Source organism: Salmo trutta, chromosome 35 (genome assembly GCF_901001165.1).
Source record: "Salmo trutta chromosome 35, fSalTru1.1, whole genome shotgun sequence".
In the NCBI taxonomy this organism is placed as follows: Eukaryota; Metazoa; Chordata; class Actinopteri; order Salmoniformes; family Salmonidae; genus Salmo; species Salmo trutta.
In genome coordinates, this window is record NC_042991.1 from 2,319,491 (window position 1) to 2,335,481 (window position 15,991).

Here is a 15,991-nt window from a genome sequence, read left to right on the forward strand (position 1 = left end):
TCCAATTCATCCCAAAGGTGTTTGATGGGGTTGAGGTCAGGGCTCTGTGAAGGCCAGTTAAGTTCTTCCTCTCCGATCTCAAAAAGCAATTTCTGTATGGACCTCGCTTTTTGCACAGGGGCATTGTCATGCTGAAACAGGAAAGGGCATTCCCCAAACTGTTGCCACAAAGTTAGAAGCACAAAATCGTCCAGAATATAATTTTATGCTGTAGCGTTAAGATTTCCCTTCACTGGAACAACAGGGCCTAGGCCGAAACATGAAAAACAGCCCCAGACCATTATTCCTCCACCACCAAACGTTACAGTTGGCACTATACATTCAGGCAGGTATTGTAGTGTTCTCATTGCATCCGCCAAACCCAGATTAGTCCGTCGGACTGCTACAGGGTGAAGTGTGATTCATCACTCCAGAGAACGCGTTTCCACTGCTCGGCGAGCTTTACACCACTCCAGCCGACGCTTGGCATTGCGCATGGTGATCTTAGGCTTACGTGTAGCTGCTCGGCCATGGAAACCCATTTCATGAAGCTCCCGACGAACAGTTCTTGTGCTGATGTTTCTTCCAGAGGCAGTTTGGAACTCCATAGTGAGGGTTGCAACCGTGGACAGAAGATTTTTAAGAGCTACGCACTTCAGCTCTTGGCGGTCCCGTTCTGTGAGCTTGTGTGGCCTACCACTTCGTGGTTGAGCCATTGTTGCTCCTAAACGTTTCCACTTCACAATAACAGCACTTACAGTTGACTGGGACATCTGTAGCAGGGCAGAAATTAGACAAACTGAAATTTGTCCAAGTGTGTGTGTGTATGCTGCATACGTGTGTGTGTGCGCATGAGCATATGTGAGTGTGTGTGTGTACGTCCATGCATGTGGGTGTTTTTGAATGTTATGCCCTTACTCTCATCGGCTGTCTCTCCCCAGTGTACCAAAGCAGAGAAGCTGATGAGGATGTGGGAAGGCTGCAGGCTGTCCACCAAGAGGTAGTGAGAGCCCTTCTCATCTGGAGACTGGAGAAACACACAGACACACAGGAGATGGGAGTATGGAAGGACAGAGAGCCACAGAGCTAGAGACTGAGAAAAAGACAGATAAAGAGCGAGCGACACAGACGTGCACGGGATGAAAGGAGCCAAACGCTCCATCTCAATCCCACATGCACGCACACACAGGCCACCAGAGAGGGTGGCTGCAGTCCTAACACTGTGGGCTGATATAAATCGCAGGTGCAGTGCAGTGTGCTGGACAGTAGAGCCCATCAGTAGAGAAGGTGTACCTGTGGAAACACAACAGCAGAGGGCGCTGTGAGGTGTGGCTGGGCGACAGGGAAGGCAGATTGGGCAGGTGGGAGTGTGTCAAAGCATGCATGTATAGTGGAAGGACAGAGTTAGCTCCGTACAATTTAAAGAAGCTTTGAGTTTGACTAACACAGTACACATGCCAATGATAGAGGTAGCTAGCTATAAGATATTACTGGATACAGGCTGCAGCATGGTATTTTTGCCCCCTGTATTTAGTATTTAGCGCTGCAGACACAGTGAAGTTAAGGTGCATGGATGGTTATTGTGCCTGAATTGAATGGATGTTACAGTAAGGTGTAGCTGTACAGGTGTAGCTTTACTAGTTTGTATTGTACCTGAATATGTGCAGCAGCCGAGGAGCCTGGGTGGCGTACAGGTGTAGCAGCAGAGTGGGTGGAGCCTACAGGGCAGTTCAGAGTCATGGATGATACTTTGGAGGAGATGGTGCTCTGATGACAAAATTAGGGATGTCATTCCATTTGTCAACACTATCACACAGTTTTCACTCCATGTATTGTATGGATGCCCTTAAAACTCTTACCAATAAAAGTCTGTGTGTTTGAGCTAAATAATTCTGGGCATTTTTGCATTGGGTGATGTGGGATGGCTCCAGCCTGTGGGATGGCTGGGAGCAGCGGTAGAGCAGTTTTTGTGATACGAGAGAGGATCTTCAGAATGCTTTCGCTCAAGAAAAACATCTGTAAACTTTGAATGGTTTGAGCTGCAAACTATTATGATCCCATTCTGAAAAGCTTAGACTGTCACGAACATGTACGTGTTGTCTGTTTTACGATGTTCAGAAGCCGCGTGGGAACCAAAGATGCCACCGTCCCAACTCCCTACAAAATTACTGTGCAGTAAAAATGACTGGAAGTGAATGTTATTCTTTCTACATAGACTATAATACACAATTATAGATTTTTTCCATCAAACCTTTCTTTCTGAATGATCTTTTTTTGCCATGTATTTGTGTTATTCAATCTGTTTCTATGGGCTAATAGCAGTTAGGGCAAATTCAATGTTTCATCAAATAATGTTTCCACTTAATAAGTGATAATGCCCGAGAAGCTGGTGTTTGGAGGATATGTTGGCACAGGTGTTCGTCGAGGGCCGGCAAACCGTGCCGATATATCCTCCAAACACCGGCTTCGAGGGCATTATCACTTTTATACAACGTGTTATGTTGTATAAAATAATGATTGACATTTAAAAACGTTATTTTGATTAATTTATTCATACTATTTCATCCTTCCACAAGATGTCCCGACACAAATCAAGGGTTTCTAGAGACATGACCCAGTTGTTCAGTCTTTTTTTTCTGTATCTATGGACGCGACCCAGTTGTTCGTTCTAAATGTGCCATTACCATACTGGCTGTCAACGTTCTCATCCCATGCTAGCTAGCTAGCCAGCTACAGCTAATTTACAGTCACATCAAAAAAAGTGCAGCCAGAATAACAACAGTAGCAGCATTTGCATTTGTTTAAGCTGTTTTCTAGTGACATTTATTTGGATACATCCATAACAATGAGCTAATGAGGCACGATTTCACCTGGCATAGAAAATGTGCTCACTCGTCAGGACACTGTTTTTCAGAGGAACTAGCCAACAACACAGCTACAGTAACACAATCACTTCAAACTGAAGCTGGAAAGAGTGAGTTATTTTTTTTTTAAATTAAATTTACTTATTTTGTATATATCCATAAAAATAATGTCAGCTGATTCACGATTTCATGATTCAAGACTGGTTGAGAAACACTGCCTGCCTGCCTCGTCCCAACAGGTTCATTACTATGGGATAGCAGGAGATCGAATTTCAATATTGAAACAATGTTGGAGAGACAGGCAGCAAGGTTTATACAAATCTCCGCTGTTGAAAACTAAATGTTAGTCTAAAAGAAATGTGAGATAATGTCTTGATGCTTTTTATAGTGGAGGTCAAGTTTATAAATTGCCTGGCTGGGATGATGAGACAGTGGATTGCGCAGTCATATGGAACAGAGTAAATAGGCATTTTAACGCCATAGATTTAGCCGGTGGCAACTTGTGGAATAGACACCGGCTGGAATGCGGTTTTAACCAATCAGCATTCAGGAATAGACTCACCCGTTGAATAAATATTTTGTATACCTACAGGGGTCCTAAAATCCAAAATCTATGTCATTAATATCCTAAAACAATTCCATATGTTAGGTTAGTAGATATCATTGAAAAAAAGCTTAGACCTTACTTAGGAATACATTTACCTTGAAATGGGATTTCTGGAAATGGTTTGGATACGTGTTTGGCTTGTGGAAAACCACAAGTGTCCTGAAAAAAACAAACCAGTATTTTGCATCAACCCCTTGGACTGTAAGACAAAGAGTAGTGGTCTTCAGAGCCATAGAAATACAGTACCACATAGCTATAAACCAATGGGTCTTACTGGAAGCACTTGGAGAAGTCATCCAGGTCTACCCAGGACTCCTGTAACATAGGCTTCTCAGAAACAAACAAATCCTGAGACTTCAGCAGCGCCGGGCTGGGCTCCTTAGCCTGTTTGGACCGCTCTGTGGCTGGGGCAGTCTCACACACCTCCTGATCTGCAGAGAGGACAGGTCACAAAGTGACTATCGCTGAAATGTTAAAGAGCATCTCAAACTGACACAGATCATGATGAGAAAGCTTTGTGTAAAAGCTATAGAATTGATTGGTTAGCTGCTTTTGATCTATATTATTGTGAGCAACAAAGTATATGAGAGTTATTCATGAAACTATGCAGTAGATCAAACATGATCAAAGTATATGAGATGTATTCATGAACTGTACAGTAGATCAAACATACAGTTGAAGTCAGAAGTTTACATACACTTTGGTTCGAGTCATTAAAACTTGTTTTTCAACCACACCACAAATTTCTTGTTAACAAACTAGTTTTGGCAAGTCGGTTAGGACATCTACGTTGTGCATGACACAAGCAATTTTTTCAACAATTTTTTGCAGACAGATTATTTCACTTATAACTCACTGTATCACAATTCCAGTGGGTCAGAAGTTTACATACACTAAGTTGACTGTGCCTTTAAACAGCTTGGAAAACTCCAGAAAATTATGTCATGGATTTAGAAGCTTCTGATAGGCTAATTGACATCATTTGAGTCAATTGGAGGTGTACCTGTGGATGTATTTCAAGGCCTACCTTCAAACTCAGTGCCTCTTTGCTTGACATCATGGGAAAATCAAAAGAAATCAGCCAAGACCACAGAAAAAAAAATTGAGACCTCCACAAGACTGGTTCATCCTTGGGAGCAATTTCCAAATGCCTGAAGGTACCACGTTCATCTGTATAAACAATAGTACGCAAGTATAAACACCATGGGACCACGCAGCCGTCATACCGCTCAGAAAGGAGACGCGTTCTGTCTCCTAGAGATGAACGTACCTTGGTGTGAAAAGTGCAAATCATTCCCAGAACAACAGCAAAGGACCTTGTGAAGATGCTCGAGGAAATAGGTACGAAAGTATCTATATCCACAGTAAAATGAGTCGACATAACCTGAAAGGCCGCTCAGCAAGGAAGAAGCCACTGCACCAAAACCGCCATTAAAAAGCCAGACTACGGTTTGCAACTGCACATGGGACAAAAATCGTACTTTTTGGAGAAATGTCCTCTGGTCTGATGAAACAAAAAAAAACTGTTTGGCCATAATAACCATCGTTATGTTTGGAGGAAAAAGGGGGAGGCTTGCAAGCCGAAGAACACCATCCCAACCATGAAGCACGGGGGTGGCAGCATCATGTTGTGGGGGTGCTTTGCTGCAGGAGAGACTGGTGCACTTCACAAAATAGATGGCATCATGAGGGAGGAAAATTATGTGGATATATTGAGTCAGAAAGTTAAAGCTTGGTCGCAAATGGATCTTCCAAATGGACAATGACCCCAGCATACATTTCACATACTTAAAATAAATTGTTGATCCTAACTAACCTAAGACAGGACATTTTTATTAGGATTAAATGTCAGGAATTATGAAAAACTGAGTTTAAATGTATTTGGCTAAGGTGTATGTAAACTTCCGACTTCAACTGTAATCAAAGTACATGTGAGCTATTCATGAACTGTACAGTATATCAAACATAATCAAAGTGCATGAGAGCTATTCATGAACTGTACAGTAGATCAAACAATCAAAGTGCATGAGAGCTATTCATGAACTGTACAGTATATCAAACATAATCAAAGTGCATGAGAGCTATTCATGAACTGTACAGTAGATCAAACATAATCAAAGTGCATGAGAGCTATTCATGAACTGTACAGTATATCAAACATAATCAAAGTGCATGAGAGCTATTCATGAACTGTACAGTATATCAAACATAATCAAAGTGCATGAGAGCTATTCATGAACTGTAAAGTAGATCAAACATAATCAATGCCTATAAGAGTTATGCATGAACTATACAGTAGATCAAACATAATCAATGCCTATAGCAACATTTGAAGCCTTTACAAATTAAACCCCAAAACTAAGGAAATGAATAAGTATCAGCTGAATAGATAAGATAGACTTTTTTTATGACACATTTTATGGCTTTGAGATAGTGTTGCTATTAAATATAAATAGCAGTGTTTTTCTAGTGACTCATAGGGAAATCGGTCTGTGCTGATCTACAGTAGTCCATGTGGCATCTGGGGCCCATACATTAACATATATTCAGCAGACTCAGATCAACACTGCTCACTCCCACATAATGCTTCCATGTAAACATACATATCATCGATCATATATCAGTGAAGTTCCACTCAAAGAGAAGATGATCCTTGTGGAGCTACATAGGGCTATAAGCAAAGGGCCGCACTGAGCAATGGTCATCCTGTTACTCCAATGGCAGGTGTTACCAAGCAACGAAAAGAGGGGAAGAGGGAGGCTGGATAATTGGACGGTTGTCGTAAAGCATAATTCCAGACGCATCTTCAAAGAGTCTCAGCCAAGGAGGAAGGGTAAGGGGGGAAGAGGATGGGAGGGAAGGAGGAGAGGAAGGGGGGAAAGACACACGGCTCCTAAACACATCTGTACATTACACTAATAGTGACATACCGTAGCTTTACAAACCACCATCAAATAAATGGACGCACTTCTTACAGTACCATTAATGAAATATAGGTTGGTTTTCACAATATGTTATTGTCACTTTCAGTGATAGTAATGAATCAGATTGATCAGTGTATAGCACTGTAGTATTATGTGATGTATGTACTGTGTGGTTGGGTAGAATTGAGATAGCCTTTACCATTGGTTGTATTGTCATCCTTCTTCTTGTCATCTGCTATAACCTAAAGGGATAGAGAGATGGGGGAGAAATAACCAGTTACAAACATTGGGGGAGAGTAAGAGGCAAGGAGAGAGAGAGAGCGAGAGAAACAGAGAGCAAGAAACAGAGAGAAGCAGAAAGGCATGTCACAGTTGAACAGCAGAGGGTCTATACAGTAGATGCCTGTAGTAATCCTCCTATCCCAACTGAACTGAGAGAGAGAGAGAGAGAGAGAGAGAGAGAGAGAGAGAGGAGAGAGAGAGAGAGAGAGAGAGAGAGAGAGAGAGGAGAGAGAGAGAGATAGAGAGAGAGAGAGAGAGAGAGAGAGAGAGAGAGAGAGAGAGAGAGAGAGAGAGAGAGAGAGAGAGAGAGAGAGAGAGAGAGAGAGAGAGAGAGAGAGAGAGAGAGAGAGAGAAGAGAGAGAGAGAGAGAGAGAGAGAGAGAGAGAGAGAGAGAGAGAGATCTGGCACGGGAACACCAGTCATACATACCTTAATGTGACAAGGCAAGGGGACTCCTTCCTCCCCAGCTAAATGAACACTGCATGTGGACTGTAATCATGTTACTTAGCTTGTTAACAGATGTAGAGGGCAGGCATTGTGTTGTGTATCAGAGCATGTTTCTCAGTTCCAGGGATTATGAAACTGTTCCAGGGATTATGAAAACACTTACATGTCATGTTCCTCTAAACAGGCTAATTAAGACATACTGTAGAGGGGCTGAATCTGAAATGGCACCCTATTCACTACATAGAGCACTACTTTTGACCAGGGCCAAAAGGGCTCTGGTCAAAAGTAGTGCATAATATATGGATGATTGTACAGAAGTGGTGCAAATTGCAGTCCCACCCCGTAAAAGCTATTTTAAAAAACAGTTAAGTCTCCAAACTAAGGATATTTATTTACATCATGATACGTTCTAATTCAATCTAAGGCAATAACAAACATATTGTTAAATTAAATATTGTACTCAGTCATTGTTTATACACCTATTTCTATTGAGAGGTGCCTGTCCCAAATACTGACTCCTAAACATGTTTGAAAATAAAGCAATTCATGAATTTTTTTTTTACAATTATTTCAATAGAACATTGTGAGTTGTTCTATTATTACCTTGGAAGATATTGATCTAATTAGTAGTTCTGTTTAAAAAAAAAAAAATGTAAATGCTAAACTACTGAAACACACAAATTAAAATACTGCAGAATGAATGTGATTTAAAGCCACACCCCTGCACATATCACCAGGTGATGGGATTGTACACTTCTCCAGCATGGCCACATGGTGAGTTACCTGTCTGCAAACATTTTAGAGAACATTTGTGAGAAAGTTGGTAAATCTTCATGTATTTTTTAGAAGTGTCTCTACCAAACATCTAATATTTCAAGAAATATGTGAAGTACGATTTTGGGACTAAAATATATGTTTGCTGTCCAAATGAATGATAACCAGCCATATGTTAGCTATGGGGATTCATTAAAGTCCAAAATAAGACAAGATTGTCCAAACCGAAACGGTCATAACTGAAACAGTTTACTCTACTTGAAGAAAGGGCCCATGGACTCTTGATCTTGAGACCACATAAATTCAGTCTTTAGCTTGTCATGTTCTCAACTCACTGGGTCTTGGTCTGGATCTTGGGACCAATGTCCTAGTATAAAGCTTGGTCTGGGCTCCTGGATACAACCTTAGTCTTTGGTTTACAAACCATAGGCAACCCAATTTGAAGACGACAATGCTCTCTAATCATTGGCTGATCCCTCCCAACCCATAGGAATCCCCACTAAGGTTCGCTACTTTTATTAAATGGTGGAAGCTTTCAATGACAATGTTTATCCTAAAACAAGTTATATGCATCTAGAATGGCACTTGACACCAAAACGCCTGTTATTTTGCCAAAATACAGAAAGGTAAAGTGATTATTTAAACATCTAACCAACACAATGAGTAAGATGCATAAGTAATTCAATCAATTAACACGTTTCAGATTCATACAATCAACATTGAGAATTTTACAGTTCTGAAAATCTGGATTTTTTTCTTAATATTTTGTTAATTTGGTATGCAAATAAAAGGTTAATCAAATTGATAAGTACTGTGCATGGTTCTCCCTTTATTGTGACTTGTTCACTATGTTCCAGTAGTGACACATTTAGTAGGGTGGTTAGGAATTCAGGTAAAAATTTCAAATATGCATAACAAAGTTTTATAACGGTTGCCAACATATTTCGGCTTCGCCTCGGGCCTAAGAACAGCCCTTAGTCGGGAGTTATCACATGACAATCCCTGGGTTTTCATGCCTTATTGCTTAAATGTCTGACTGACATACAGTATATGTGTAAATTATGTAAATTACAATTCTGGGTTCTATGAGTCACAGAGGTGTGTGTGTGTGTGTGTGTGCACATGCGAGGGAACAAGATGAAGAGCTGGGTTTTGTGATGGGGGAGACACACTTGACCACCTCCTTTCCTCCTCCGACTGATAGCAGCTATTTAACAAGTCACACTTTGCATATCCTCTTCAACAGAGTAGAAAACTCCATCCACTGACCACAGGGTCCATACCAGTGATTATATGCTAGTAGTGTTCAGCAAGGTTATTACAGTAAACTGAAACTAAAACATATTAATGAAATACAATTTAGTAAATTGAAATAGTTTTAGTTTCTCAATGATTTTATTTCAGTTTACTAAATAGTTTTTTCATGAATAGTTTGTTTCTCAAAATAATTGTATCTTTGACTCCAAAACAATGTCTAGATAGGTATTACATGTATCATCTAACCACATCATATGATACAGCAGTCTGGTGCCGACTGCATAGTCAATGACGTGACATGCAACGTCTAAGCAGGGGGCTGCAACCATGATGTGGTTAGCTGATACGTAAAATACCTATCAAGGTGTTGTAAGATCTGGCAGGCGTCAGAAACGTTGAAGCAGAGGAACATGCCCATGGAGATGAGCGTGATGCAAGTCAGTCACACAGAGCATCTGCGCATGTGCCCAGGTGCACTTCACGCTGCTACAACGTGGCAGCTATGGGACCAAAACAGCGAAGAAGTTTAACCTCGCGGTTCGAAGCTCCTGGTTACTAACCCACTACTACTGTTTATTTGGTGCATCTACAGTGCATTCTGAAATAATTCAGACCCCTTGACTTTTTCCACATTTTGTAAGGTTGCAGCCTTATTCTAAAATTGATACATTTTTTCCCCACTCATCAATCTACACACAATACCTCAATGACAAAGCAAAAACAGGTTTTTACATAAGTATTCAGACCCTTTACTGAGTACTTTGTTGAAGCACCTTTGGCAGCGATTACAGTCGTGAGGGCTTGCAAACTATTACAGACTACAAAGGGAAGCACAGCCGCGAGCTGCCCAGTGACACGAGCCTACCAGATGAGCTAAATCACTTCTATAATCGCTTCGATACCAGCAACACTGAGGCATGCATGAGAGCATCAGCTGTTCCGGATGACTCTGTGATCACGCTCTCTATAGCCGAAGTGAGTAAGACCTTTAAACAGGTCAACATACACAAGGCTGCAGGGCCAGACGGATTACCAGGACGTGTGCTCCGGGCATGTGCTGACCAACTGGCAGGTGTCTTCACTGACATTTTCAACATGTCCCTGATTGAGTCAGTAATACTAACATGTTTCAAGAAGACCACCTGTGCCGAAGAACACAAAGGCAACCTACCTAAATGACTACAGACCCATAGTACTCACGCCCGTAGCCATGAAGTGCTTTGAAAGGTTGGTAATGGCTCACATCAACACCCTTATCCCAGAAACCCTAGACCCACTCCAATTTGCATACCGCCCAAACAGATCCACAGATGATGCAATCGCTATTGCACTCCACACTGCCCTTTCCCAACTGGACAAAAGGAACACTGATGTGAGAATGCTATTCATTGACTACAGCTCAGCGTTCAACACCATAGTACCCTCAAAGCTCATCACTAAGCTCAGGATCCTGGGACTAAACACCTCCCTCTGCAACTGTATCCTGGACTTCCTGACGGGCCGCCCCCAGGTGGTGAGGGTAGGTAGCAACACACCTGCCACGCTGATCCTCAACACTGGAGCTCCCCAGGGGTGTGTGCTCAGTCCCGTCCTGTACTCCCTGTTCACCCACGACTGGATGGCCAGGCACGACTCCAACACCATCATTAAGTTTGCAGGTGACACAACAGTGGTAGGCATGATCACCGACAACGACGAGACAGCCTATAGGACGGAGGTCAGAAACCTGGCCGGGTGGTGCCAGAATAACAACCTATCCCTCAACGTAACCAAGACTAAGGAGTTGATTGTGGACTACAGGAAAAGGAGGACCGAGCACACCCCCATTCTCATCGACGGGGCTATAGTGGAGCAGGTTGAGAGCTTCAAGTTCCTTGGTGTCCACATCAACAACAAACTAGAATGGTCCAAACACACCAGTCACAAGAGTCCAAACACAAGACAGTCGTGAAGAGGGCACGACAAAGCCTATTCCCCCTCAGGAAACTAAAAAGATTTGGCATGGTCCTGAGATCCTCAAAAGGTTTTACAGCTGCAACATCGAGAGCATCCTGACTGGTTGCATCACTACCTGGTACGGCAATTGCTCGGCCTCCCACCGCAATGCACTACAGAGGGTAATGCGTACGGCCCAGTACATCACTGGGGCTAAGCTGCCTGCAATCCAGGACCTCTACACCAGGCAGTTCCGAGGAAGGCCCTAAAAATTGTAAAGGACCCCAGACACCCCAGTCATAGACTGTTCTCTCTTCTACCGCATGGCAAGCGGTACCGGAGTGCCAAGTCTAGGACAAAAAGGCTTCTCAACAGTTTTTACCCCCAAGCCATAAGACTCCTGAACAGGTAATCAAATGGCTATCTGGACTAGTTGCATTGTGTGCCCCCCCAACCCATCTTTTTACGCTGCTACTCTCTGTTTATCATATATGCATAGTCACTTCAACTACACATTCATGTACATACTACATCAATTGGGCCAACCAACCAGTGCTCCCGTACATTGGCTAACCAGGCTATCTGCATTGTGTCCCACCCACCACCCGCCAAACCCTCTTTTATGCTACTGCTACACTCTGTTCATCATATATGCATAGTCACTTTAACCATATCTACATGTACATACTACCTCAATCTGCCTGACTAATCAGTGTCTGTATGTAGCCTCGCTACTTTTATAGCCTCGCTACTGTATATATTTTTACTGTTTTATTTCTTTACCTACCTATTGTTCACCTAATACATTTTTTGAACTATTGGTTAGAGCCTGTAAGTAAGCATTTCACTGTAAGGTCTACACCTGTTGTATTCGGCGCACGTGAAGAATAAACTTTGATTTGAGTATTCTTGGGTATGACTCTACAAGCTTGGCACATCTGTATTTGGGGAGTTTCTCCCATTCTTCTCTGCAGATCCTTTCAAGCTCTGTCAGGTTGGATGGGAAGTGTTGCTGCACAGCCATTTTCAGGTCTCTCAAAAGATGTTTGACCGGGTTCAATTCCAGGCTATGGCTGGGCCACTCAAGGACATTTAGAGACTTGTCCCCAAGCCACTCATGCATTGTCTTGTCTGTGTGCTTACGGTCGTTGTCCTGTTGGAAGGTGAACCTTCACACCAGTCGGAGGTCCTGAGCGCTCTGGAGCAGGTTTTCATCAAGGATCTCTGTACTTTGCTCCGTTCATCTTTGCCTTGATCCTGACTAGTCCCCCAGTCCCTGCCCGCTGAAAAACATCCCTAAGCATGATGCTGCCGCCACCATGCTTCACCGTGGGGATGGTGCCAGGTTTCCTCCTGACGTGACACTTGGCATTCAGGCCAAAGAGTTCAATCTTGGTTTCATCAGACCAGATAATGCTGTTTCTCATGGTCTGAGAGTCTTTAGGTGCCTTTTGGCAAACTCCAAGCGGATTGCAGAGATGGTTGTCCTTCTGGTAGTTTCTCCCATCCTCACAGAGGAACTCTAGAGCTATGTCAGTGTGACCATCGGGTTCTTTGTCACCTCCCTGACTAAGGCCATTCTCCCCATTGCTCAGTTTGGCTTGGCTGCCAGAAAAGTCTTGGTGGTTCCAAACGTCTTCCATTCAAGAATGATGGAGGCCACTGTGTTCTTGGGACCTTCAATGCTGCAGACATTTTTTGGTACCCTTCCCCAGATCTGTGCCTCAACACAATCCTGTCTCGGCGCTCTACGGACAATTCCTTCGACCACGTCTTGATTTTTGCTCTGACATGCACTGTCAACTGTGGGACCTTATATAGACAGGTGTGTGCCTTGCCAAATTTTTTATTTTATTATTTCACCTTTATTTAACCAGGTAGGCTAGTTGAGAACAAGATCTCATTTACAACTGCGACCTGGCCAAGATAGAGCAAAGCAGTGTGACACAAACTACACAGAGTTACGCATGGCATAAACAAACAATCAATAACACAATAGAAAAGTCTACATACAGTGTGTGCAAATGTAGTAAGATTAGGGAGGTAAGGCAATAAATAGGCCATAGTGGTGAAATAAGTACAATTTAGCAATTAAACACTGGAGTGATAGATGTGCAGAAGATGAATGTGCTAGTGGATATACTGGGGTGCAAAGGAGCAAAAAAACAAAAACAATATGGGGATGAGGTAGTTGGGTGGGCTATTTAGAGATGGGCTATGTACAGGTGCAAAGATAGGTAAGCTGTTCTGACAGCTGATGCTTAAAGTTAGTGAGGGAGATATGTCTCCAGCTTCAGTGATTTTTGCAATTCGTTCCAGTCATTGGCAGCAGAGAACTGGAAGGAAAGGCGGCCAAAGGAGGAGTTGGCTTTGGGGGTGACCAGTGAAATATACCTGCTGGAGCGCGTGCTACAGGTGGGTGCTGCTATGGTGACCAGTGAGCTGAGATAAGGCGGGGCTTTACCTAGCAAAGACTTATAGATGACCTGGAGCCAGTGGGTTTGGCGACGAATATGAAGCGAGGGCCAGCCAACGAGAGAATACAGGTCGCAGTGGTGGGTGGTATATGGGGCTTTGGTGACAAAACGGATGGCACTGTAATAGACTACATCCAATTTGCTGAGTAGAGTGTTGGAGGCTATTTTGTAAATGACATTGCCGAAGACAAGGACCGGTAGGATAGTCAGTTTTACGAGGGTATGTTTGGCAGCATGAGTGAAGGATGCATAGTTGCGAAATAGGAAGCCGATTCTAGATTTAATTTTGGATTGGAGATGCTTAATGCAAGTCTGAAAGGAGAGTTTACAGTCTAACCAGACACCTAGGTATTTGTAGTTGTCCACATATTCTAAGTCAGAACCGTCCAGAGTAGTGATAGTAGACAGGCGGGCGGGTGTGGGCAGCGATCGGTTGAAGAGCATGCATTTAGTTTTGCTTGCGTTTAAGAGCAGTTGGAGGCCACGGAAGGAGTGTTGTATGGCATTGAAGCTCGTCTGGAGGTTTGTTAACACAGTGTCCAAAGAAGGGCCAGAAGTATACAGAATGGTGTCATCTGCGTAGAGGTGGATCTGAGAATCACCAGCAGCAAGAGCGACATCATTGATGTATACAGAGAAAAGAGTCAGCCTGAGAATTGAACCCTGTGGCACCCCCATAGAGATTGCCAGAGGTCCAGACAACAGGCCCTCCGATTTGACAGACTGAACTCTATCTGATAAGTAGTTGGTGAACCAGGCGAGGCAGTCATTTGAGGAACCAAGGCAGTTGAGTCTGCCGATAAGAAAACGGTGATTGACGGAGTGGAAAGCCTTGGCCAGGTCGATGAAGACGGCTGCACAGTATTGTCTTTTATCGATGGTGGTTATGATATCGTTTAGGACCTTGAGTGTGGCTGAGGTGCACCCATGACCAACTCGGAAACCAGATTGCATAGCGGAGAAGGCACGGTGGGATTCGAAATGGTCGGTGATCTGTTTGTTAACTTGGCTTTCAGAGACTTTAGAAAGGCAGGGAAGGATAGATATAGGTCTGTAACAGTTTGGGTCTAGAGTGTCACCCCCTTTGAAGAGGGGGATGACCTCGGCAACATTTCAATCTTTAGGGATCTCAGACGTTACGAAAGAGAGGTTGAACAGGCTAGTAATAGGGGTTGCAACAATTGCGGCGGATAATTTTAGAAAGAGAGGGTCCAGATTGTCTAGCCCAGCTATTTGTAGGGTCCAGATTTTGCAGCTCTTTCAGAACATCAGCTATCTGAATTTGGGTGAAGGAGAAATGGGGGAGGCTTGCGCAAGATGCTGTGGGGGGTGCAGAGCTGTTGACCGGGATTGGGTTAGCCAGGTGGAAAGCATGGCTAGCCGTAGAAAAATGCTTCTTGAAATTCTCGATTATCGTAGATTTATCGGTGGTGACAGTGTTTCCTAGCCGCAGTGCAGTGGGCAGCTGCTCTTATTCTCCATGGACTTTACAGTGTCCCAGAACTTTTTGGAGTGTGTGCTACAGGATGCAAATGTCTGTTTGAAGAAGCTAGCCTTTGCTTTCCTAACTGCCTGTGTTTACTGGTTCCTAACTTCCCTGAAAAGTTGCATATCGCGGGGGCTATTCGATGCTAATGCAGTACGCCACAGGATGTTTTGTGCTGGTCAAGGGCAGTCAGGTCTGGAGTGAACCAAGGGCTTTGTCTGTTCTTAGTTGCATTTTTTTTGAATGGGGCATGCTTATTTAAGATGGTGAGGAAAGCACTTTTAAAGAATAACCAGGCATCCTCTACTGACGGAATGAGGTCAATATCCTTCCAGGATACCCGGGCCAGGTCGATTAGAAAGGCCTTCTTGCTGAAGTGTTTTAGGGAGCGTTTAATAGTGATGAGGGGTGGTCGTTTGACCGCGGACCCATTACGGATGCAGGCAATGATCGCTGAGATCCTGGTTGAAGACAGCAGAGGTGTATTTAGAGGGCAGGTTGGTCAGGATAATATCTATGAGGGTGCCCGTGTTTATGGATTTAGGGTTGTACCTGGTACGTTTCATGATAATTTGTGTGAGATTGAGGGCATCTTGCTTAGATTGTAGGACGTTCGGGGTGTTAAGCATATCCCAGTTTAGGTCAACTAACAGTACAAACTCTGAAGATAAACGGTGAGCAATTAATTCACATATGGTGTCCAGGGCACAGCTCGGGGCTGAGGGGGGTCTATAACAAGCAGCAACAGTAAGATACTTATTTCTGGAAAGGTGGATTTTTAAAAGTAGAAGCTCAAACTGTTTGGGCACAGACCTGGATAGCATCACAGAACTCTGCAGTAGATTGCAACTCCACCCTCTTCGGCAGTTCTATCTTGGTGGAAAATGTTGTGGTTGGGGATGGAAATTTCAGAATTTTTGGTGGCCTTCCAAATCCACGATTCAGACAAATCATGTCCA

The 15,991-nt window shown here is 43.4% G+C and overlaps 1 protein-coding gene across 5 annotated transcripts in view; it reads right to left on the bottom strand.

Moving 5' to 3' along the window:
• Nucleotides 1-15,991, bottom strand: part of adgb (androglobin) — a 111,913-nt gene that overhangs the window by 52,372 nt on the left and 43,550 nt on the right. For all 5 annotated transcript variants that reach the window (XM_029732969.1, XM_029732970.1, XM_029732968.1 and 2 more), the window contains 5 exons: nucleotides 6,574-6,616; nucleotides 3,725-3,881; nucleotides 3,546-3,609; nucleotides 1,633-1,746; nucleotides 898-1,006 (listed from right to left, as the gene is read on the bottom strand). In XM_029732969.1, coding sequence (XP_029588829.1) covers nucleotides 898-1,006; nucleotides 1,633-1,746; nucleotides 3,546-3,609; nucleotides 3,725-3,881; nucleotides 6,574-6,616 — 487 coding nt within the window. The remainder of the gene's footprint in view (nucleotides 1-897; nucleotides 1,007-1,632; nucleotides 1,747-3,545; nucleotides 3,610-3,724; nucleotides 3,882-6,573; nucleotides 6,617-15,991) is intronic.